We start from the raw sequence: 26,339 nt of genomic DNA on the forward strand, positions 1-26,339 counted from the left end.
TAAGTGGCAGGATGTGGCTTCCCCAGATTTCAAGATGTAACTGTGGGGTGTTGGCCTCGCATCACCAGTTTAAAGCAGCAGGTAGTGGTTTTAGCTTTCAGTAGCCTAAGAATGTTTTACTGTCCATGGATGTGTTCAGTACTGAAAGTGATATGGCCATCGTCATGGTTCTGGTGTACTGCAGTGGGATCAGGACTGCTGTTGTCATTAAGGAATAGAAACTGGGATTCATGGAGCTGGAGAGATGCCTCAGTGATTAAAGGCGCTTGCACAGCCTGATAGCCCAGGTTCTATTCCTTGGCACCCATGTAAAGTCAGCTGCACGAAGTGGTGCGTGCATTTGGAGTTCATTTTCAGTGGCAAGAGGTCCTGGCGTGCCCATTCTCTCCTTCCTTTACCCTTTTTCCTCCCCACTCCACTTGAAAATAAATATAAATAAATAATTTTTTAAAAAACTGGAATTTATCACAAATGAAAGTGATCCTTCATCCATGAAAACCTTCGTTACAGGTTCTGAAAGTGTTGGTTTCTATCTTTTGACATAAAAATAACAGCATCAACAGATATTTTGTCTTGGGGTAGAAATTATGAGGGCATTTGAGGAGGTGTGTTGTGGATCTTTTGTGTAGTTCTTTATGGAAGTCCTATCCCTTGTTGCAGTTGGTTATGAAGCTAAATGATGTCCTTGGTTCTGTGATTGCAGATACGTCTGGTGTTTATTTCCTGCTGATAATCAGTTGCAGTAACTCACCAGCCCATGCCCATACCTTTATTAGAAATCTAGGTGTAACGAACTTGAGAAGTCTCTTTATCTAAAAGTTATGTTAAATCAGTTTTTCACTAGAACCTCTGAGGACCTACTTCTGGATTTTTGTTTCAGGGTTCCTAAGGTGTAGATTGACCATGATAAGTGCTTGTGGCAAATGAACTACCGTGTGCATGTAGTGCAGTCCTACGCCATTTGAACACTTTCTGAGGAATGTTCAGTAACTATGAGGTATAAACCTCATAAATTGTACATCCTCAAGCCCAGATGGTACAGCCAGTTTCTCCATGTGCCCTCTCGAGGTAAACAGTAGACAGAGTAGACATAGTTGTGAGACTGCCGCTGCTATCACACGGCATATTGTAGCTGGGTTTTGATACGTAACTTTTAAAATAAGTAACTGTTTTCAATAAGCAGAAAGAATGCTCTCTAAAGTAATGATTAATAAAGTGTAATGTACTAAACACGTAAGCTAGCAGTGTGTTCATTTGCCATCGAGTGTCAGGCACTGTGTAACTGTGCACACTCTTCTTTTGCGTGAGTGCCCGCACAGGAGGTTCTGCACCAACATCAGCAGAGACTCACGAGCAGCACGCTGCAGTGTCACACTAGCTACACTGTCATCAGGCAAAAGACATTTTTTTAGTTTTGCTGTAATTTCATGGAGCTTTGGTCTAATTTGTGGTTCATTTTTTACTAAAGTGACTATGTTCTTAAAGTGTAGGTTTTTTTTATTTCACTAGAAAATTCAATTAAAATTGACAGAATAAGGAAAAATATGTGCTTTTGTTTTTTTATTTTGCAGAATGATTCATTCCTTATTGAAGGCTTATTGAGAATAGGTTATAAAATAGAAAATGTAAGTATAAAATATGGGTACCCAGTACATCCATTGCCAATGAATGACTGTTACCTCACTGTTTGTTTTCCCACATACCAAGTCAAAATATTTTACAGGTAGTATTTGATAATATTGATTTCTGTACCACTGAAATGATCTTATTTTGAAGATTTGCCACATTTTAATTTTTTAAAAAATATTTATTTATTTATTTATTTATTTTTTTGGTTTTATTTTTTCAAGGTAGGGTTTCACTCATCCAGGCTGACCTGGAATTCACTATGTAGCCTCAGAGTGGCCTTGAACTTACAGTGATCCTCCTACATCTCCCTCCCAAGTGCTGAGATTAAAGGCATGCACTACCACGCCCGGCCTTTTTAAATTTTTTTTTTTTTTTTTTTTTTTGAGTTAGAGTCTTGCTCTAGCCCAGGCTGACCTGGGATTCACTATGTAATCTCAGGGTGGACTTGAACTCATGGCAATCCTCCTACCTCTGCCTCCTGAGTGCTTGGATTAAAGGCATGCACCATTACCACCCAGCTTTCTTTTTTTTTTTTTAAGTCAGGGTTTCATTCTAGTCCAGGCTGATCTGGAACTCACTGTAGCCCCAGGCTGGCCTGGACCTCACAGTCATCCTCCTGCCTTAGCTTCCCAAATTCTGGGATTAAATGTATACTCCATCATGCCCACCTTCATTTTAATTTTATTTATTTTTACCAATATATGTAGTCTTAATTTTAAGCCTCTTTTACAAGTCATTCATTTTGTCTTTTAGACTATTTACCTGACATATATTTTCTCAAGTCAAATTATTAGATCCATAGTATGAATATGTTTTATGTATAATACTAGGTATTTTTTAGGTACAGTGATAGGCCAATTTAGTAATGTTACTAGAGGCTTAAATGCCGTGTCTATTCCACTTGCTTCCTCCAGCCTGATACCAACATTGGCCACTCAGCTATTTGTTTTCTGAATTTATTTCAGATATAAGAAAAATGAATATTCTTTGAATATATTTTTGTTTTTGAGACAGAGCCTCATGTATTCCACATTGGCCTCAAACTTGTATGCAGCCAAGGGTGACCTTAAATTTCTGATCTGCCTGCTTCTACCCTCTGGCTGCTGAGGTCATGAGTATAACATAATATGTGGTCCTAAGGATGGAACCAAGGGCTTCAAGTGGTAGGCAAGCTGTATACCAGCTGAGCTCCCAGACCTTCCGGTTAGCTCTTGGCTCATCATGAGAGTCATTGAACAGATTGCCCCTTGGCCCTGCCACACTCTTCTCCCAGGGTTCTTTTTTTCACAGCCCTGTGGTGAACCTTAACCCATACTTTTAACCTAGGGGTAAGGATGAGATTCCTAGTTTAGATGAGACTTGAGGACCCTCATCCACTTTGTATTATTTCTCACTTGTTACCCAGGGTTATCTGACCAGGGTGCAGAACTCAGCTTTGAGGTCCATAGTCACCACGGACACATCTTGAGCTTGGAGGGTGGCTTGAGGTCATTTGAATGTGTAACACATTCCATTGTTCATAGTATTGTTCCTGTGAGCTTGGATGCTGGAGTCCAGCTGTTCTCTATAGCATGATAGGGTAAGGAAAATATGGTATTGTACAAGTTTTGTATTAAGGATCTGAAATACTAAATAAGGTAAATTCATAATGCCATACGCAAATTTAGAATTAATACCCATGTCCTCTTCATTCCTCTTTTGAAACAGAAAATCTTGGCAATGGAAGAAGCTTTAAATTGGGTAAAATACACAGGCGATGTAACAATTCTACCTAAATTAGGATCAGTTGACAACTCATGGCCTATGTTAAGTATTTTCTTTACAGAATGTAAGTATAAGTGCTTCTTTATTGTTGGCTCAGCTTTTAAGAATATTATTTGGGGAAATGGAATGTGTAGTTATATGGTTTCTGTTTTATCTTAGGACAGTTTAAAAGTATTTTTCTTTTGCTATAATGCCTGAATTGGAGAATTATACCCTTAAAGTTAGGCTTTTATATGTGTATGGTGTACGTACATATGCGTATGCATGTTCTTGTGTGGGGGCACATGTGTGCAAATATTCATGAAGAGTATGTGTGCTTGTGTGTATGTGGAGAACAGATAACAACCTGGGATGTTACCTTTAAGAGCACCATCCACTTCTTTTTTTTTTTTTTTATGAAAGTGGGGGTGGGGAGGGAGAGAGAATTGGTGTGCCAAGGCCTCCAGCCACTGCAGTCGAACTCCAGATGCATGCACCATCTTGTGCACATGTGTGGACCTTGTACATTTGTGTCACCTTGTGTTTTGGCTTATGTGGGATCTGGAGAGTTGAATATGGGTCCTTAGGCTTCATAGGCAAGTGCTTTAACTGCTAAGCCATCTCTCCAGCCCCCATCCACCTCTTTTTGAGACAGAGTTGCTGGTTAGAGACTTGCTAGCCAGCGGATGCTAAGGAACCTCCAGTCTCTGCTTCCTCAGTGCTGGGATTACAGGCACATGCAGCCTGTCATTTTTTTTTTTGTGGGTACTGGGGCTTCAGCTCATGTGTTCATGCTTGCAAGGCAAGCACTTGCCCACTGAGCTGTCTCTCTAGCTCCTTGTAGTTAGTTTCACCCTGCTCCTGTTTGTACTGATTTGTGTGCCCTCGGACTTCTAAAAGTTCTACTGGGTGGATGTCATGTTAGTGTATGTAATGCTCAGAGACTGGGCCTACTGTTGAGGCTCACACATATTGCTTATTCATCAGAGAAAGTAGCAGAAGCTAGCATGATTTCCATTCTCCTGGTGAATCTGCCATTTTATGGAAGATGGAACTGCTTTGCATATTTCTTTTGCTTTCTGAAATTTTTTTCTCCAAAGCATTTGAATATTATCAATGTTTTTATACTACAGTTATAGGAATACACAGATAGGAAATGTTTGGCTCTTTAATAATGATGAACATACTTTATCTCCTCTGAAAAGAGGGCACATTTTTGTTGATTGCTTTAAATACTAGAGAGGAATTAAGGAAGATCTTTTTGATAGGTTTATTAAACACTAGGATGTGCTATACCTATAAAGGTTGTCCTCCTGTTGTTTTGGAGGCTCTTAGTTATGGAATAGGGGTGTGTGTGTGTATGCAGTTACATATTGGATACCAGTGTGGGCTCACTTTTTATTCTCCTTGTTCTCCCTCTTTGTAGTAATAGCCTGCAAGTTAGCAGTAGTTATCTTTTTCTTGGAGACAGTAAAGTCAGACTACAAGAGGTTAGATAATTTTTCTCAGTCTAATAAGCAGTACATGCCATATGAGAACTTGGGTTGTTTGAATCAAAACCCAGGTTTTCTGCCAAAAACTTGTTCTTCCTACTACTATTCTCTATCCAGTGACCTTCCGAGAACCTTTTCAGAATTTTAAATTTTTAAGTATTTTTTTCATCTCAGAAATTAATATTTGGCTAGATAGAGGTTTAACTATAATTTTGTTGCAGTAATTTTTTTTACCATTTTTAAAAAATTACTTTTTTGTTTGGCTTTGTTTTTTTCAAGGTAAAATTTCACTCTAGTCCAGGCTGACCTGGAATTCATTATGTAGTCTCAGGGTGGCCTTGAACTCACAGCAGTCCTCCTGCCTCTGCCTCCCAAGTCCTGGGATTAAAGGCATGCACCACCATGCCCAGCAAAAGTTGCTTTTTTAAAAAATATTTTTTGGTTCATTTTTATTTATTTATTTGAGAGTGACAGAGAGAGAGAGAGGGAGGGAGGCAGATAGATAGGGAGGGAATGGGCACACCAGGGCTGCCAGCCTCTACAAATGAACTCCAGACGCATATGCCCCCTTGTGCATCTGGCTAACATGGGTCCTGGGGAATTGAGCCTCAAACCAGAGTCCTTAGCCTTCATAGGCAAGTGCTTAACCGCCAAGCCATCTCTCCAGCCCAAAAGTTCTTTTTATGTAATAGCTTAAAGTGCTGAAAACGAAGCTTGATAGCAATTTATTTTTGTGCGTGTATGTGTACATGTGGAGGCCAGAGGCTGCCATCACTTTTCATATACCTTACTTGATTGTACTCCATTTTAATTTTTTTTCTTTTTCTCTTTCTTTCTTCTCTCTCTTTTTTTTTTCTCCTGTTTCGGAACACTGACCCAGAACTAACTCTACAGCCTTGGCTCTCCTTGAATTCTTAGTGATCCCCTGACCTCAACTCTCCTCCTCTCAGTGTTGGGATAAAGGCGTGTGCCACCACACCCGGCCACTTATTCTCATTGGCCTGGAACTAATTAGGCTAGACTGGCTGGCCAGCAAGCCCAAGGACCCTGCGTGTCTGCCTCCCCAGCATTGTAGCTTCCCAGACATGCACCACCATGCCTTGCATTTTACATGGGCGATGGAGATTCAAACTCAGGTCCTCTTGTTTGTGCAGCAAGGACTTTATCCAACGAACCTTCTTCCTAGCTCCTTGATAACCTTTGGACACAAAGTTTGGTTATCACTTTCATTTTAGTAGGTTAGCTAAATTTTGTTAGAATAGGATTTTACATAATTTCTCTATGCAATCAAATATTAGAGACTTTGAAAGTTATCATATTAAATTATTTATTGTATCAAATGCATTTTGGAAAATAGTTTTCCAGGTTTTTGTTTTTATTGAACATTTTGCCTGGAACATTTGTAAGTACCTGAGACTGTTGAATTGGATTCAGTAATTATGTGACCTGACTGGAATATGTTATAACAACATCAGGATTCTTTTAATTGTAATAAATGAAAACAGATTCACAGCAAGCAATAAATGTTTTTCTGTACTTTTTACCATCTTTGTTTATTTGTTGTGGTGCTGGAGACTGAAACTAGGGTCTTGGGCATGCTAGCCGATTGCTCTACTACTGAGCTATATCCTCAGTTTTTAATTCTTTATTTAATATACATGAAAAATTATAAGAAACATACACTATTTAGAAAGTTTAATAATCTAATGAACTGTAAGAACTCACCTCCTTAACCTAAGAATTAGATTATCATCAGTACCAGTTTTTTTTAACCAATATTCTTTCTTACTCTCTCCTAAAATAAATTTTAGACAAGTATCACATAACTAAAGTTGTAACAGAAAACTGCAATTTGCTTGAAGAATTTAAAACTCAAAGTTGTGCGGACTGTATAGAGGTGAGGATAAATATTTATCTGAAAATATATTTTAAGATTTATCTATTAGATTTTTTGATAGAAGTAAATAGTAAAATTACTGAGAACAAAATATGGAACTACTATAAGTTAGCATAATTCAGGGAAAATATTAATAAATTTTGATTTAGTTTTTTTAAGGAAGAAATAGTCTCATAATCAAAATTTTCTAGTAGCTTAAAATTTAATATGAAATTAGAATTTGATGATTTTCAATTAGACTTTTAACATGTTAAAGAAATGATTTTCTGTGGTAACAACTTCATTGAGATCTAATCCATATCCCACAGTTTACTCAGAGGAAATAATTATTTTAATGTAACTGAAAACATAGATTTAGGAAAAATTTTAACATTTTACTTAATTCTCTCATAGCTAGAGCTGTGGACAGCATTTTTTAAAATGTATTTATTCATTTGGTATATGTGATGTGTGTGTGTGTATGTGAGTACCAACATGCACACAGGCCATGGCACATGTGGAGCTAAGAGGACAAATTTCAGGTTGGTCTTCCATCCTCATTTTGAGACAGGGTTTCTCCTTGTTGCTTCTGGGAAATTCTCCTGTCTGCACCTCACTGTGGGCGTAAGTTCACTGGGGTTACAGAGTTCTGCCACAGCTTCTGGCTTTTTTGTGTGTGTGTGTGTGTGTGTGCAGCAAGCACTTCATCCACCCAGCTCTTTGAAAACCTTTTTGTTTGTTTGTTTATTTAAATAACCTTTTGACACAAAGTTTGATTATCTACTGCATTTCAATTATTCACTATTATTTTTGGAATAGCATTCCAAATAATTTGTCTAGTAAGGCAAATATTAGACTTTTAAACACACTCAGATTATTGTATTAACTTAGATACCCAGAGTTGTGCAGCAAGCATGTATCCACTGAGCCATCTCTTCAGCCTCAATAGCCAGTTTTTCATTATTTTAAAAACATTGAGTGTTTGAAATGAAAAATTTTGGTTATATCTATAGCATCTTTCATATGTGCTCTTGCTAACCAGCCATTACATTCTTTGCAGTTAATAACGTTGCCTTTGTATTACTGACATATACAGATATTATGTATTCGTGTATTTTAAACACTAAGGTTTATTGAATAATACCACGTTTGCTAATGTAAAGCTAAAATTTTACCTTGCATCTCATTTTTCACTTGCATGTCTTATGGGTAAATTACACTTAAAAGGGTGCCTCAAGATATTGCACACAATAAAGAATATCTTATAAGGATGAGGAGATAGCCCAGCAGTTAAACTAAAGGCACTTGCTTACAAAGCCTTATGTGACCCAGGTTCAATTCCTTAGTACCCATGTAAAGTCAGGTGCTCAAAGTGGCTTATGCATCTGGAGTTTGTTTGTTTGTGGCAGATAGTGGCCCTGGCATGCCTGTTCTCCCTCCCTCCCTCCCTCTCTCTGCTTGCAAATAAAAATATTAAAAAAATATTTTATAATATGTGGTTTTGTTTACCTTTTAGTATTCCTTTAGTGAAGTTAATATTGAGTCATTACAGAAAGATGCCTTTAAGTATACAGTCATTCCTGTGTATCTGAGGGAACTGGTTGCAGGATACCCTGTGACGCCCAAACCTGCAGGTGTTCAAGTTTCTTACATAAAAGAACAAACACATGTTCCTGTCATCTCTAGATTCTTTCTCATACCTAGTACAGTGTAGGACATGTTCATTACACTGTATTGTTCTGGGAAGAATGTCAAAGAATAGCCGTTTGTACTTTACAGGACATTTTAAAAATATTTTATTTATTTATTAGAGAGAGAGAGAGAGAGGGAGGGAGGGAGGGAGGAAGAGAATGGACATGCCAGGGCCTCTAGCCACAGCAAACAAACTCCAGACAAATGCTCCACCACATGCATGTGGCTTATGTGGGTTCTGGGAAATCGAACCTGAGTCTCTAAGCTTCACAGGCAAGCACCATAACTGCTAAACTGTCTCTCTAGCAGCCCTTAAAGGGCATTTTTTCAAATCTGTAAATGGTTGAATCTGCAGATGCAAAAACTATAGACATGGGGGGCCAACTGTGTATAACAAAATATTAGTGGTTCAAGTTTTGTTTTCTACATAAATCATCCCCTCCATTACTTCTGAGTTCAACAATAGAAACCCAAATCCATTTTCCTACGTATTGGGTTCTTGATTGTCTTTGGAGCTAATTGATGGGTCTTCTTTCACCTTGGTTTCTCAGCAAGGAGAGCTCATGAAAATGAAAGGAAATGAAGAGTTTTCCAAACAAAGATTTGATATAGCTATTATTTATTACACCAGAGCCATTGAATATAGGTAAGAGCAACATAGAGCAATAAAACTCTTTATGTGGCAGATCAAGTTAGAATGTAGGAGCAAGAGGAGAAATTACAGAGTATCTTTCAGTTTGCTAAGCAAAATAGAGGCTTTTTTTTTGTCTTTAGGCATTAATAGCAGTGGTTGTAGCCAGTCATGTATTGTAACTCAAGTTTTGTAAAATAGAGAATTTGTTTCTACTCTGATCCACCCTCCACCTGAGACTTTTCCAGTAGAGTCAGCTATTCTGTCTTGTTCTCATTTTGCTGCCAACTAATTCCATCCATATTATTAACTGATCAGAAAACGTTAGTTCTTCATATTTAAATTTCACCCATTTGGGAGGTTTTGCTTTCTTAGATGAAATTTTTAAAGGGAAATAGCTGTAATTGTTAGGAGAATGCACGTGCCCTCTCTACCGCATCATCATCTTCTGCTGCTGGAGGGTCGCAGCCTTCCTCCCTGTGTGCGTACTCAGCTGCTGATCATCTGAGCTGGGCTAAGAGCTGCGTAGGCCTCTCCCTTTTCTACCGTGTTCATCTCCACGGGGAATGGGGGAACCCAGTTGCATGCAACACCTAACAACTGCTACCCTACTCTATTAAGGATGAAGTGGAACTTAAATAAGTTACCCTGTCTTCTCAGCATACCTTTTAATTGGCTAACTTTGTAATCATAGGTCTGATCTACAGCTCACAATGGCCCAAATGGGGTGGCCATCAATAATTTTCTTCATTCTGGATACAGGGTAATTTAGGTTGGTTTGAACAAGTTTATTGAGGAAATGAAGGAACTGAGGCTTGGCCAGTTAAGACTCCAAACCCTATATTCTTCTGCTCTGCCACATAGATGTAAAATTTAAAAAAAAAAAAAAAGTTTTTTTCTAAATGTCTTATGTCGTCAGTGTGATTTTTGTTTTATATATATGTGCTTTACTGACGAAACTTTACTTCTTTTTAAGACCCGAAAACCACCTTCTTTATGGTAACCGAGCTCTTTGTTTTCTTCGCACTGGACAATTAAGGTAAGTTGGTTAAAATGCCCTAATTGCTAAGTTCCCATTACAGGGAAACATTTCTGGTTTTCAGATATGCAAATAGTTGTCAGAAATAGTTAAGTGGTTAAAAAAGGGCTTTATCTATAATGACTGGCGGAGTGCAAGCATAGGTCCTGCATGACTTTAAATACTCCCTACGTTATGTAAGTCTCACGGCACCCCTAGTAGGTAGGTTATGTTACGCTTTATATACTATACTACCTGTGGACCAATTCCTACCACTCGTGAGTGGTGATGCCGAGACAGATCTTGGCTCATTCCATTAAAGCCTTTGTTGGTAACTCCTACAGTGTATTAAGTCTTTTTGTTCCATTTAACCTCCATAGTGCATTTTGGCTGTATTGTTTGTTTGTCTTGGTATAAAACACTTAAGTAAATATCCATCCTACATGAAAGAATGCATAGAAATATGAATGGTATAAAAGAGAACATAATCAAAATTAATTCTTAGTCCCTTCGGTTGAACTTGAACTTTCCCATTAATTTTTACCAGATGAGAGAGACACTCTACTATGATCTTATTGCCCTTCATTTAAAAAATTTAGTATGTACATTATAAACATTGCTATGTTATATGAATTGTATTGTTGTACTCAGCTGTCCTGCCTTATCATAAGAGGGTTTAAGGCTGACTCTAAGAAAACCTCCATGTAGTAGAAGAATATTCAAAACACAACAAGGTAGAAAACCAAGGTAGAGGCTGGGGTCCTCCAAACAAGCTGCCTAGACCTAAGGTCCTGCCTGGGTATGAGTTACAATTCATATTTACCTTTGATCTCCTGTTGCTCAAAATGAAAGCTACATAGTTCTCATTGTTTCTGAGGAGATAGTATACCAATTGCTTGATTGAAAGTGTTTTCCTGTTAAAAGTTAAAAAGAAATTCTTTGGGTTCTTAATTTAATTGAAGGATATAAAGAAATCCCAGCAAAATTGCTATTCATAGGAAAGAACATTTTGAAAAATCAGTTTTGGGTTTTGCAAATAAGTTTTCTGAGAAATTATGGAATCTGAGAGAACTTAATGCTAGCTGTTTCTGTAGCTGTAAAGACAACTGCATTGGGATGTGGGTGGGAGGGAGGGAGGGGGAGGTGTAGCGTCTTCCAACTATGTAGCTTGTGAAAAGTAACGTTGACTGTGTTTCTCTTTTATTATAAACAGAACACATTCTCATGGTAGAAAATTTGGAAAATACAAGAGGTTAAAAAGAAGAAAATAAAAATCACCAGTAATCCAACCACCTTGGAGAATACCGCTGTATTACGTTATGCAGCTTTTAGATGGCTTAAGCCGTGGATAATCCGAGGCTATCTAGACTAGAGGAATGGATGGGCTTGGCACAGTCTTCCTTCAATACTACTGTTCTCAACTGGTTCTGACAAGAATGAGCTACAAATGTCTAGGTTATTGCTTCTGGCTAGGTCCAGAATCACAGATATTCTGTGCTATTTGAAGGTGAATTTGTGTGCTTTCAAGATCAGATGAATAGGTTTAAAACTGGGCTAGCCTTTTAGGAAAATTGAGATGCCTATCTAAAACCTTGCTGGCCAGAAGGCCGTCTACTCTTCAGTTCTGAGAGCTGAGAGACAAACCAGGGTGATTCTTCTTTGATGAGTGTTGAATGCTAGACATGTGAGGAGCATCTTCCTAAAAGCCTGCAACAAGAGGTGGATGAAGGTAGACATGCAGACACCAGATAGCTTGGTGAGGTAAAGGGCAAGAATAGGGATGTGGGCCTGTTCTTGTACCCTACCTGATGTTCTAGCTTTGGATGAACACATCTATGTTTTCACTAAGGCAGGTCAGCAGCATTGAGAACCTTTGGTCCTTATTAGGCAACCACTGTTACGTATTAATGCCCATTTAATGCACAGAGCTAAGCTACACTGGTTTTGCTGGTATTTCCTATCTTCTTATACATTGTCTATATGATCTCAGTAATGTGGGCATAGAATTTTCACCATCTGTACCTCCTGATGCACTGTGATTTAAGATGTGATGCTAGTCATGGACATGTGCCCTCCATATTATAGGAGGTCCTATGTTCTGAGAAAGGAATTTAGCTGGATTGCCAGGATTGAGCTGTTTTAGGCTCTCACATCAGATGAAGGCTAGCTCTGCCACCGGAGTCTGTCTGAGCAGCTATAAGGACAGCCACCTTCCCCCAGTTCAGGAACAAATGCATTCCTCAGTTGTTTCATTAGACTAAATTGTTCCATTTGTTGTTGTAAAAATAGGCATTGAGCTATAAAAGAACTAAAATGGAACATTTTTCATTTCCACTATAAATAGGAATAAAAGGATTAAAGTCACAAATTATAGAAGTAATTTGATCCAAAAATTAGAAAAGAAATCAAAGCATTGAAAAAAACATTTAATTGAAAAAAAAAAACCTTGGCAAGATACCCTCTGAAAAGGTAAAAATAACAATATGGTATCTTGCAACATGACAGGCTCTGTTCTGAGTACTTTCTGCGTATTGACTCCTAAAACCCCTCACAACCATGAGAGGTGGGTGCTGCTGCCTCTTTATAGATGAGAAAGCTGAGTTGTGAGGAGCCCAAGCAAAGTGCCTAATACTAGGCAAGGTGTGGTGCAGCCGGAATTTGAGCCCAGACAACCTGGATGCTGCCTCTACTGTTAATCAGTATGGAAAGATGACAATAGAATAAAAGGGGTGTGTGGAAATTTCAACATTTTAAAGATAAATAATTTGAATAGTCAAACATTGATGAGGACCTGACTATCCTTACATGACATGCAGATTAAAAACTACAAGTTTCTCTTTCATACCCATCAGATTGGCAAAAACTTTTAAAACTTCGTAATACCAAGTGTTTGAGAGGATGTGGAACAAAGGAAACTTTGATACTCGGCTGGAGAAAGTGTAAATTGGTACAGTCACTTTGGAGAGCAATCTGACAAGGTGAAGATGTGCATACTCTGCAGCCTACTCCTAGGGCCATCCCTTCCAAACTCAGTGTGTACCCAAGAAGATTGTACAAGCCTTCATGTAGTGTGTGTGAGAGGGGAAAGCTGTGGAGACCACGTAAATGTCCATCAGTAGGGGAATGGGTAAATGATTACTGGTATATTCATATAATGGAATACTAAATGGTTAAAATGAGCACAATGTGGAGTGAAAAAGCAACAGAATGATTTGTATATTATGATGCCATTTATATAATGTTTTAAAACATGCAGAATCAATGTGCATATTCGTAACTAACATAGAGTATGTATAATGTTTTTAAAATGCATGTTACACATTAGGCAAGTGGCTATCTCTGGGGAAAAACGGAGGGTTTGAATATGGGAGTGGTGGTACAAAGTGAATGTCAACTAACTGCAAAAAGAGCTGAAGTAAATATGGCAAAATGTTGATTTCTTGCTAAGTTGGTACCCAGTATACAAGTGTTCATTATGTTAATGTTATTCTCTGAATTTTTACATGTACTTGAAATACTTGATAAAAAGCTAAAGTGTTATTTAAAATGGAAAAACAAGGGGGCCCAAATCAGTGAAATATCAAGGCTAAAATAAGTGAAAGTGATCTTGAAAGGAGATAAATGTAAGCACTTCAAGGCCAGTGGCAGGGGGAAGAATGAGATGAAGGCAGAAGGGGGGGGAAGCAAATGCTTCATTCTGAAATGGTCAGAGTGGCCACAGAGGTGATTATAATGCTGTAAGAAACACAGTTGGTAAACCAGAGAGCATTGAGTGAATATAGGTGAGGCCGAGAGGCAAGTAAACCCCTCTGGGTCTGTAGGTGGTATGCTGGGAAATGTAGAGACGGGGGGGGGGGGGGGGGGGGGGGGGGGGGGGGTGAGTTGGGCTGAGGGAACTGAACTGCCTCCTGTCAGTGACCTGCTCTGCTCCTACTGCATCTCCGCCCTTGGAATCTTGAGCTTGGGGATGTGGGCAGTGCGTGCCATGCTCCTGGCTTTGGTGAGATTCCTTTTATTCTGGTGTTCTAGAAGTGTACTTTTCAGAGACGGTTTGTCACTGTAGGACATTACTAGAGTAATACTTGAAATAGAAGTAACCACAAATTTTCTTTTTAGAATGTAGGGAAAGGAATCAGTCACATCTATAATCTAGGTTAAAAATAGTGAGTATTGTATGTGAGTAGAGTTGGCATATTTACTGCTGAAATAATTTCTGTGGAACTCAAGTTTCTCTGGGGTTAGAATGAACAATGTTAAGAGAAAATGTGATTAGAGAAGGAGAAAGTAAACCATGAATATTTCCCCATTTGCTTCGGAAAATCCCAAGTTTTTAAAGCAGATACTGACTTGACCTTTTAATATTTATTTATTTGTGACATTCCCTTCCATCATACCCTAACTGTGATTAGTAGCATACAGGCAGACTTTAAATGAGTTTGTTGATTTGTTTTCTGAATTTCTGAGACTAGAGGTATATCTACTTAACTGTATTTCTATGAGAAAAAAAAAAGTGTGTGTATATGTGTTTGTGTGTGTGTGCACGCATGTGCACACACATGTGGTGTTTGGTGAGTTATTCTTCTTTATTAATTGTATGGTCTCTTTATTTAGAAGTATCAAGTTTGCTTTTCAGGAAAACATAATTACTAGTCTTCCTTGGGTTATATCCCCTTTTTTAGAAAACAACTGATAAACATATGGTAGCAGTTTGAGCAGAAAAGCATACGCTGAAATTCCTGTGCGGCTCACTCGTTTTCTACTCTCCTCACGTCCTGTCGTTCCCATGATGTTGCATGCTTATGAAGTTACTTGTGTTGAACCAAGTGAAATCTCAGTTTTACCCATCAGAATATAAGCAATTTCTACTGATTTAGTCTAACATACTGCTTTTAAAAATACAAATGGGAATACATTACACATGCTGCTGTAATTAGCTTTGCCGTATTTAATTCTTGGAGCTTGTTGTGTGAGCATTGGACTGTTTTAAGCTTCCCAGCAGAGAGCGTGGTCCAAGACTTAAAAGAGGAGCTGAGGCTGAACCTTGAGAAATACAGAGTCAGAGAAAATCAGAGCTGAAGGTGCTCAGAGAGGTGGCTAGAGGGGTAATCGGGAACCGCTGTGGTGTCGTGCAAGGCAGTGGCCAGCAGTGTCTGTGACTGCTGGGGAGCAGTTAGGTGGGACTTAGATTTAGGAATATGGATAGCATTGAGTATCCATAGGAGCTGTTGGGGAAGCTTGGTACAGAAGTAGATGGCCATGAGTTGAGAAATGTGAACTAGACATAGTAGATGAAGGCGCCTTCTAAAGGTGCTCCGGGAAAGACGGGGGAGTCTAGGACTTGCTGAATTGGGATGTTTTTAGCTTTAGGTAACAAACTGATTCAGTTGGTGAAGAAAACCTGATTCATGAGTTCCAGAAGAAGGCAGCTCTAAGGTTGTGTCAGAGTGTGATATGGTCACCAAGTTGCCCCCTCAGTATGACAGGACAGTTGTAGTTCAGACATCAGACCAGATAAGACAGTGTCCAGCAGAAGGCCAGCTTTTCTTTGGGATCTTTAACAGTGGATCTTTGTACACATAGTGTAAAATACATGTATCTTAAGGGCATAGGGTGAATTTCAGAAACCAGACAACTGAAACCAGAGCCCACAGCACAGCCCTACTGCCCAGGTACTCCTTGTTCCTCCTTCCCCGAGACACCCACTGTCTAGACACCCAGACTTAGTTTTGCCTGTTTTGTGCATATAGATGGAATCATATGCCATGTGCTCTTCTGTGTTTGGCTCTCACATTGTTTTTGAGATCCATATTTTGCATGCACTTGTAAAGTGTTCATCTATTGCATGAATATACTACATTTTATCCATTTTGCTATTGATGGGCATTTTGGCAAGTTCATAGTATTTGGCTTTTACAGCTAGTATTAGCTTACATATCAGTTTCTGTTGCATGTCTGATTGAGTGGAGTTGAACAGAGAGCATGTTTGTATTCAGCATTGTTGTACAATTGTACATGTTATTGTGCCATTTTGCAGTCAGTTTCAGGTCCATAGCCTCAGCAGCATTTTTTTTTTTTTTTTGCATCTTTCATGTTATACATGGTGGGTGTTTAGTGGTTCAAGTACTGAACTTCTAGTATACATTTTATAACTTGATTTAGGATGCTTGAGTATATTTTTGTTGTTGTTGGGTTTATTTTTTTTATTTTTTATTTTTTTGGTTTTTCGAGGTAGGGTCTCACTGTAGCCCAGGCTATGGAGTCTCAGGGTGGTCTCGAACTCACTTCGATCCTCCTACCTCTGCCTCCCGAGTGCTGGGATTAAAGGCGTGCGCCACTATGCCCGGCTTGTTGCTTGTTTTTTGAGGTAGGGTCTGTCTCTAGTCCAGGCTGACCTGGAATTCACTATGTAATCTCAGGCTGCCCTCAAACTCACAGTGATCCCCCTACCTCTGCCCCCCCCCCCCCGCCTCCTGAGTACTGAGGTTACAGGTGTGTGCCACCACGCCAGGCTGCTTGAGTATTTTTGATCTGCTTATTGACTGTCCAGATTCAGTGAAATGCTTTGTTGGTGTTTTGCTGGTATTTTTTTTTTCTTTTTTTCTTTTTCTCTTTAATAGAATGTCTTACTCATATGTGGAACTTGGTTTTTGTAGTCTGGGTGGGAGTCACTGCTTAAACATATTTTTGCTAATACGTCTCACTCGCTGCCTTTTTAGCACTCGCCATTGTTTCCTTTTCACAAAAAGCTACTAATTTTAATATAATACATTTATTCCTTTTCCCCTTTATGGTAAACACTTCTGGTGTTCTGTTTATAATAGGCTACTGAAAGGCCATCAAAGTGGTCCCTGTTTTTTTTTTTCTAAAAGTTTAACTTGCTACTTGGATCTACAGGCCTTTTGGAATTGGTTTTTGTACTTATTGTGAAGGAGGGCTTAACATTCATATGACTGAAGTGATGACCAGTGTCATCTATTTTTTTAATTTTTATTTATTTAAGAGAGAGTATGTGTAAGAGAGAATGGATACACTAAGGCCTGTTTCCTTTGTAAACTCTAGACACATGCACCAGCCACTTTGTGCATCTGGCTGTAAATGGGTACTGGGGAATTGGACCATGGGTGTCAAGCTTTAAAACTAAGCACCTTTAACTGCTGAGCCATCTCTCCAACCCCCAGTGCCAAAAGAATATACTTCCTCCATGCACGCTGGTGTCATTTTTGTCATAAATACATACTTATTCATATAAATTGTATGCAGAATCTATTCCTGTTTTTTCTTATTCTTTTCTATTGATCAGGTTGTCTATCTTTAGGTTTTTGTTTATTTATTTTTGGTAAATACCTTTAGTAGGTGTTGATGTCTGATAGTATAAGTTACCTGTTTCAGTTTTCCTTGTGATCTCATTAAGTGTGATGAATTGATGTGTGTATATGCGACAGTGAACCAGGAGTTTACACTAGACATTTCAATAGAGAAGCAAAAGTAGGTGAGTAGAATAGTAAGATGGAGTAAGAGCAGATACAGGAAAGAAAGGGATGCTGATCTTAGAGTGTGGCCACATTTGAGTGGTGCTAAGTTCCAGCTGGCTATGTTAAACAAGGGCTTGAGGAGGTTAATGAAGCCATGGAAGCCAGGGAGCCCAGAGACTGCAATATGGATCTGTTAGTACGCGACAGTTTACAATGTATATTTTCTAACACAATTTCTCAGTTAGTACCTACCCCAACAGAGCAGCTAAAACATAATTATCATCAATCTGCCAATGAAAAAGTGGGCTGGAGAGCCAGTTATTTCCCAAAGGCTTCAGGAAGATTAGCAGTTGAGTTGTACTCAAGATTCATGTTCCAGCATCCACGCTGTGATCATTACATGTTGTTTGGAACACTTGGGAGTTCTATTTTTGGAGATCAGAAGTCTTATTCAAAGACAAAAATAGTGCAGGGAAATGTACAAGTCATAAGCACAGATGTGGAAAAGATTCCTGCAGGAAACACTACAGTTAATCCTGGGTAGTTGCGATTATGACTCTGGATGACTTTTTCCCTTTGTTTTACTTTTCTGTATTTTCCAAATTTTCTATAATGGATGTATATGGTACAGATTTTTTTAAATTGGGTTTTTTTTTTTTTTGCTAGGAAATATATGTGGAAAGTTCACAATGTACAAATTGACACCATTTTTGCAGTAAAAGAATGAGAATGTTTAAATATTTTTATTTTTTATTTTTCCTTTTAGAAATGCACTTGGTGATGGAAAGAGAGCCACTGTTTTGAAGAACACCTGGTCAAAGGTAAGTTGCTTCTGTTGCCTACATTGAGCAAGTAAATGAGCCATAGTTTTATGAAACTACAAAGAGCTTAGTAATAGGAAATGAGAATCTTGAGTTTGACTCTCAGTACAGGGCCTCAGCAGCTGTGAGGGGTGTGTGTGTGTCCTCACAGTGGGGACTAAGGGGAAAGGTACCTTAGCAATTGAGAGGTAATGTTTGTACATCCCTATTAGATGTGTCTAAATGTGAGAAATGGAATTAAAAGTATGAGAGGAACTATAGACTGCCTTTATAACCTCAGAATGGGAAGCGATCCCCACGCCCTCCCTCCTTCCCTGCCTCCCTCCTTTCGTCATTCTCTCCCTGTCTTCTTCCCTCCTTTCTCTTTTCTCTCCCCCTCCTTCCCCTTCATTATCTACTTTTCCTATCATTTTTCCTTTTCTTCCCTTCCTTTTTCTCTCCAGCCCTTCCTTTGCTTCCTTTCTTTACATTAAATCCGGGGTTTTCTGCATGCCAGGATGTACTCTGACATTGCTGTGTACCCACATCTCTTAAGGAACACAACACACAGATCTGCCGTGGACAAACCTGAGTTTGGTGTGACTGACTATATCAAACTTAAAAACTTCTGTATGTCAAAAGAAATGAATAAAACAAGAGGCTAGGAGATCATTTTTCATATAAATAACATAAGTGATGGGATTTATATGCAGAATACTCCTAAAGTAATTAAGAGATCCAGTAGAAGGCTGGGGAAATTGCTTAGTGGTAAGGCATTTGTCTGCAAAGCCTAAGGACCCCGGTTCAATTCCCCAGGACCCACGTCAGCCATATGCACAAGGAAGCACATGCTGCTAGAGTTCGTTTGCAGTGGCTGGCGGCCCTGGCACGCCCATTGTCTCTTCCTCTATCTCTCAAACAAATAAATAATGAAGTCAGTTCATATAAAAATAAAGAAATCTAGTAGAAAATGATTGGTAAAGATTTCACAGAAGAGTGAATAGTCAGTAGAAATAAGAAATGCTGTATTTCTTAGTAATTTCAGTTTTGGGGGGTTGGCACAAACATAGAAAATGGAAACAGGAATAGAGAAGAAGGCTTCAAGAACATAGACCACATATTTAAGACTAAATAAAACAACTTATATTTGGGGTCCTCAGATTGGCAAAATTTTTTTTTAAATTTTTTATTTATTTATTTATTTGAGACCGACAGACACAGAGAGAAAGACAGATAGAGGGAGAGAGAGAGAATGGGTGCGCCAGGGCTTCCAGCCTCTGCAAACAAACTCCAGACGCGTGCGCCCCCTTGTGCATCTGGCTAACGTGGGACCTGGGGAACCGAGCCTCGAACCGGGGTCCTTAGGCTTCACAGGCAAGCGCTTAACCACTAAGCCATCTCTCCAGCCCAGATTGGCAAAATTTAAAGAGATTGAGGTCCCTGAGTATTGTACTGAGTGACTACTAATAGAAATGTTCAATAATTGGGTGGGAATGTGAATTGCTTATAATTTATTCAGAAAGCACTATGGTGTATATAACCCATAATCAATTCTACATGTGTGTGCCCTAGGAAGTTGCTTGGACCTATATGTATGTACTATGGTAATTATTTGATCTCACATGTGTGTACCTTAGAATTTTTTTTGTGTATATGCACACATGAAATATACAAAGGTTGGGCTGGAGAGATGGCTTAGCGGTTAAGCGCTTGCCTGTGAAGCCTAAGGACCCCGGTTCGAGGCTCGGTTCCCCAGGTCCCACGTTAGCCAGATGCACAAGGGGGCGCACGCGTCTGGAGTTCGTTTGCAGAGGCTGGAAGCCCTGGCGCGCCCATTCTCTCTCTTTCCCTCCCTCTGTCTTTCTCTCTGTGTCTGTCACTCTCAAATAAATAAATAAAAAATTAAAAAAAAAAGAAATATACAAAGGTAGTCTTGACAGTGTGATTTTTTTGAGGGGGGAGGGACAGGAGTCCTGGTGATTAAACCTAAGGCTTCACATCTGCCATCTGCTGGGCCAGTGCTGTAACACTGAGCTACATCTCAGGCTCTCAGCTTCCTTACTATTCCTTTCACTTTGTATTTGTTCTTTTTTTCTTGAATGCTCTCCTTAGTAGTGGTTAGCTTACTTACTGCCTTTCATGCGTTACTCCGTATCTTCTCAGTGAAATGTGTCCTGGCCACATTACTGAAATGCCAAACTTGACTTTTACACATGTTGCCTATCCTCGTTTTCTGCTTTACTTTTCCCTTCCTTTAAAAAAAAAAATTCATTTATTTAGTTTTTTTTATTTGAGAGCGACAGACAGAGAGAGAAAGAGGCAGAGAGAAAGAGAGATAGAATGGGTGTACCAGGGCTTCCAGCCACTGCAAAGGAACTCCAGATGTGTGTGCCACTTTGTGCATCTGGCTTACGTGGGTCTTGGGGAATTGAGCCTCGAACTGGGGTACTTAGGCTTTACAAGCAAGTGCTTAACCACTAAGCCATCTCTCCCGCCCATACTTTTCCCTTTCTTTTAGTATTTAGCCAGTCTCTGCCTGAATTCTTTCATAATAATTTTCATAATTTCTTAAATACCTAAACCATAAGTTGGAGCCATCTTAGCACTTACTGTCTTTCTTTTCTTTCACAGATCATTCTGCTTTACTGCCTGGGGTGGTTTGATTCAGGTGTCCCCCATAAACTTAGGTGTTCTGAATGCTAGGTTCCCAGCTGGTGGAGATTTGGGAATTGACACCTCTTGGAGGTGGTGTATTGTTGGGGGTGGGCTTATGGGTGTTATAGCCAGTTTCCCCTTGCCAGTGTTTGGCACTCTCTCCCATTGCTATTGTCCACCTTATGTTGGCCAGGGGATAATGTCCACTCTCTGCTCATGTCATCATTTTCCTTTGCCATCATAGAAATTCCCCTCAAGTCTATAAGCCAAAATAAATCTCTTTTTCCCACAAGCTGCTCTTGGTTGTGTTATTTTTACCAGCAGTGTGAACCTGACTGCAACAGTAAAGTTGGTACCGAGAGTGGGGTTTCTGCTAGACACCTGATACTGAGGCTTTGGCCTTTTGGAGCTGATTTTCCAAGAGGAATCTGGAAGGATTTGAAACCTTGGTCTAAGCAACACCTTGCAATGCTGTAAGTTCAGCTTGATGGACGATTCTGGTCAAGAGTTGAAAGACCTGAATGCAGTAAGAGCTATGGACTGTGAGGTTTGGCTTGTAAGGGTAGACTGGGCTAGAAGCAGTTTTTGTGAGAGGCTTGCTGTTATATTCATGTCCTGAGAACTTTTATATTGTTGCTTTGCATAGAAACAGACTGATGTGAGCCGAGGCATATGGCACAGAAAGAAATTTTGGGGCTAAAACTTCTGTTTGTTCAGCTGCAATTGTATGAGAGATTACAACCATTGATACTGGGCCAGCTAACCTGCATTGGGACAATAGAAAGAATGTAGACTCTTTTGAAGATGCCTGAGTGCTCAAGGAGTGTCTTGTTCTTCAAAGTCTGCTTTATTCCCCCCGGATTAACAAATTGGCACCCGACCTGATAATTGTGGAATATAAGAAATGTAGGAAAGAAAGGGTCATTGAGTTTGCAACACAGTCTTGTGTTTCGGAAACGGCCATGGACAGTAGGAAGCAGGTCTGCTAAGGATTGCCTGCATGGAGACCTGATGGAGCTGTGAGGATAAACTGTGAGTTGCAGTGGAGACCCAGTGGAGATGCCGGGACCATGAGATGGCTGCTAAAGAAAGCTGCCTGCCCTGGATAAAGTTTTCCAGGACTGTGAGTAGCCTAGCTACAGGGACAGAATTGGAATTCCAGAGACTTGTTGGTGGTTAGAATTATCGAACTTGGAGACTTGTCACTAGGTAGAGTTGTTGGACTTGGATCTACAGAGTTTGGTGTTTGCCCTGTTTAAATCTTGTATTGTTTCAGTATTTCTTTGCTATGCCCAATGCCATCTTTTGCAGTGGGAATGTTTATTCTGTGCCATTATGGCTTTTGGGGGGGGGATTTTTTTGGTATTATGTCTCAGTTAAAAGACCTTGGACTATGAGGATGTTTGAAACTCATTAGGATTTGCAAAAACTATGGGGACTTCTAAAGGGACTGAATGCATTACATTTTATATCGTGGATGGTTATCAGTTTATGGGGACCAGGGGCAAAATGTAGTGGTTTGATTCAGGTGTCCCCCGTAAACTTAGGTGTTCTGAATGCTAGGTTCCCAGCTGATGGAGATTTGGGAACTAATGCCTCCTGGAGGTGGTATATTGTTGGGGGCAGGCTTATAAGTATTAAAGCCAGTTTCCTCTTGCCAGTGTTTGGCGCACACTCCTGTTGCTTTTGTCCACCTTATGTTGGCCAGGGGGTGATGTCCACCCTCTGCTCATGCCATCATTTGTCCCTGCCCTCGTGGAGTTTCCCTTGAGTCTGCAAGCCAAAATAAGCCATTTTTCCCTCCAACAGCTCCTCTAGGTCGGGTGATTTTTGCCAGCAGTGTGAACCTGACTGCAACACTGCCCAAAGTCCAGTGTCGTTTTCAAGCTGTGGTTTCTTTCTGTCTTTGGTATGAGTTTTGGGAGGAAGGCAGCCCAGTCTTGCTGGGAGGGAAGTTAGAGCAGAGGCTCTTCTACTTCATTTTAGTTTAGTGTTTTATTTTATTTTTGGTGCCAAGCCCAACAGACTGGCCTTTTTATGGGGCGGGGAGAATTGGTGTGCCAGGGCCTCCAGCCTCTACAACTGAACTCCAGATACGTGTGCCACCCTGTGTACATGTATGACCTTGCACATGCATCACCTTGAATGTCTGACTTATGTGGGATCTGTGGAGTTGAACATGGTTCCTTAGGCTATGGGCAAGCACCTTAACCACTAAGCCATTTCTCCAGCCCTCTTCTGCTTCATTTTAGAAAGACTTTTACCACATAAAATTTTGGAGCCCCAAACCAGTAGAGACTAGTCCAGAGAAAAGACAACTTCCCTCATTGATAGCTACATAGACAACCTGAGGGATGCTTCAGGGTGATACTGACTGAGTCAGACCTGCGGATCAGTCACAGTAGCTGGAACTCGTATATTTCCATTAGTCCTTTCCTGGGTCATAGCCATGTTTTCACTTCGCTGTGTGCCTGGCTAGGGTGTAGGGCTAGATTGGCAGTCCTGTCATGACTGAGGTCCTGGAAGTGGTGGTCTCTATGTGAGGGGTGTGAGGCAGGCAGACAATAGGGAACTTCCCACTTACATGGTAGAAAACAAGAGTGGCAAAGGGAGAATAAACATCTGGTAATTGGTTTCATTATTTTCTTTTTTTACAGATACTTTAAACTTAAGCTTCAAACTAGTTTAGCAAAAGGATCAATAAACCCTTCTCAACCATCAGTAGTTGTGCTGAATTTTAAATAATTTGGGAAAAGGATCTAGTAGGCGGTAAAATAATGGGGAGAAATGAAAACTACTATTCACTACAATGTAGCATATAATGGCTTGATTTATCATTTCCTATGCTAGCTATGTTTTACTTTTTTTTGGAGCTAAGAAATTACTTTAACTTTTTTTATTGATTATGGACATACTTAATATGGCAACATCACATGTTGGTACCATTGTGCTTTCCTTTTTTTAAAGCAGTTATTTACACTTTGAAGTTGACCATTGTTTAGAGATTTTGACCTTACAGGGTATCTGAAAGGTCTTTTTGTCTCTTATACCTCAGGTATCAAGAAGTAGGATCTTTACCCTTAAAGAAAATAGTGGTACATGGAATGTCATCTGAAGTGATTATCTGTGATATAGGCCTGAATAGTGTGCCTTACACCACTCTAGAACTCACAAGACAAGAACGTAGAAGTAAACACACATAAACACATGCCTTCCAATTTGATTAATAAAACTGATGTTTCTTTTTCTTTCCTTTTTTTATAAGTAGAAACTTGTATGGACACATCATACGTTAGTACCATCGTTTCCTCGGATTGCTGCTATTCTCCGTGGGGTTGCGGGTTATGAGATGTGGCAGCATCAGTCATTGTAAGTGGGGGCAGTGCCTCTGGACATTCGCTTCTACTCTGTGGCTCTCACAGTCTTTCTGTGCCCCCCCTTCTGCAAAATCCCTGATCTTATTGGGTGTGTTTTTAGTTTATTTTCGTGTTGTGCTCTCAGGAGGTTCTAGATTTTTGCTTTGGTGCATTTCAGTAACCGCAGTGTCTGTCTCCATGACCTTGGTTGGCAGGCTTGCTGTGAAAGCAGTCCTCTTGCTCATCTTGCCAATTCCACTGTGGTTTCACTTGGGCACTGGCTGATGTGTGTGGTGTGGTTTGTCTCCTGGTTCTAGCTGCCTTCTGAAAAAGAAAACCAGATTCTCCAGAGGAGAATGAGGACAGCACAGGTTCACTGGGATGACATTATTAAGAGAGATTTTGATTGGCTAAAGTCTAGTGGGAGCTTCTTGTTAGAGTCCATAATCTTGGTATCCATAGGATTCTGACTAGGTTCCCAGTTCCAGCTAAGGGTTCCTTTGTACTGTGCAGATCTCTTAGCCAATCAGAGAGCCATTGGTTACCCAGCTGGGCTGGGTGCCACTATTGCACAGGCAGGTCCATCTTGTCAGGCTGGTTGCTTTTGTGTAGCAGTGTTCCCTGTTAGCACGTACGGCTGTTGGCCATTTTCAGCAGCTCATGTATTGCTTTCAGCACTGTATGGGCTAACCATCTGGGAAGTGGCTTCTTTCCAGATTCCATCTGGATCTCTCAATGTTCTGTGTCAGCAGCATGTGGTGTCTTCAGCAATAGGGTATTACCTTTTTCCTCATATGGTAACCAAGTGCTTTGACAGAAGCCTGTCTTGTTTTGGGAACCTCAAAGGTATCTCTGATCAACAACTCAATCTGGTACTGGGAGTTACAGGCCAGAGACAAATGTTTTAGGGTTAGGCTTCATCCCACTCTCTCCAGATAATCCATGCACACTCTTTTTACCAGCTACTCCATGCGTACTCCTGTTAAGGGTTATATCATTTAGTCTGTTATCCAGGAGAAAGGTTTCCATGAAATGAATTCATTTTGGATTTAGTTTTGTCTATATCTCCCTTTCCCCCAACCCTTCCATTCCTCTTCCCTTGAGAAATTTCCACTCCTATTATCTAACCCTCGAGTTGCCTGTCAAGTATGACTGCAACTCAAGCTGTTTGAGGTTAGGAACCACAGATGAGGGAGAACATGCCACGCTTATCTTCCTGTGTTTGTGTCAGTATGCTTACTATGATCCACTCCAACTTTGTCCATTTTGTAACAAATTTCAGTGTACCATGTTTTCTTGCTGCTGAGTAGAATCCAGTCATCAAACTATGTGCATCTGTGTTGATTCCAATTCTTAGCTATTGTGAATTGAGCAGATATAAACATGGTGAAGGAAATATCTCTGCAGTGCAGAGTGGAGCCTTTTGGGTAGATGCCCAGTACAGGAATGACTAGGTCAGTTGGTAGTTATATTTTCATCTTTTTGTTTTGTTTTGTTTTGTTTTGTTTTGTTTTTCAAGGTAGGGTCTCAGTGTAGCTCAGGCCGACTTGGAATTCACTATGTAGTCTCAGGCTGGCCTTGAACTCATGGCGATCCTCCTACCTCTGCCTCCTGAGTGCTGGTATCAAAGGCATGTGCCACCATGCCCGACTATTTTCATCTTTTTAAGGAGTTTCCATATTGATTTCCATAGTGGTTGTACAACTTTGCAACCCATCAGCAATGAGTGAGGGTTGGTTCCTCTTTCCCCACAACCTCACCAACAATTATTGTCAGTTGATTTTTTTAAGGTAATTCTATTTATTTATTTATTTATTTGAGAAAGAAAGAGAAAGACAGAGAGAGAGAGTCAGATAGAATGAGAATAGGCATGCCAGGGTCTTCAGCCACTGCAAACTACAGATAGATGCCACCTTGTGCATCTGGCTTACTTGGGTACTGGGGAGTCAAACCTGGGTCCTTTGGGTTTGCAGG

At 39.9% G+C, this 26,339-nt stretch overlaps 1 protein-coding gene across 6 annotated transcripts in view; it reads left to right on the forward strand.

Annotated features, from left to right (window-relative positions):
* The window catches only part of Ttc3 (tetratricopeptide repeat domain 3), a 129,516-nt gene that overhangs the window by 20,798 nt on the left and 82,379 nt on the right, over positions 1-26,339 (forward strand). For 3 of the 6 annotated variants that reach the window (XM_045149854.1, XM_045149856.1, XM_045149855.1), the window contains exons 5-10: positions 1,572-1,625; positions 3,337-3,457; positions 6,677-6,762; positions 8,985-9,079; positions 10,041-10,103; positions 18,321-18,375. In XM_045149854.1, coding sequence (XP_045005789.1) covers positions 1,572-1,625; positions 3,337-3,457; positions 6,677-6,762; positions 8,985-9,079; positions 10,041-10,103; positions 18,321-18,375 — 474 coding nt within the window. Of the gene's footprint in view, positions 1-1,571; positions 1,626-3,336; positions 3,458-6,676; positions 6,763-8,984; positions 9,080-10,040; positions 10,104-12,921; positions 13,061-18,320; positions 18,376-24,277; positions 24,379-26,339 lie in introns of those variants that run through there. The other 3 variants (XM_045149857.1, XM_045149858.1, XM_045149859.1) reach the window with 3 other exon arrangements.

This window comes from Jaculus jaculus, chromosome 5, assembly GCF_020740685.1.
Source record: "Jaculus jaculus isolate mJacJac1 chromosome 5, mJacJac1.mat.Y.cur, whole genome shotgun sequence".
NCBI lineage: Eukaryota > Metazoa > Chordata > Mammalia > Rodentia > Dipodidae > Jaculus > Jaculus jaculus.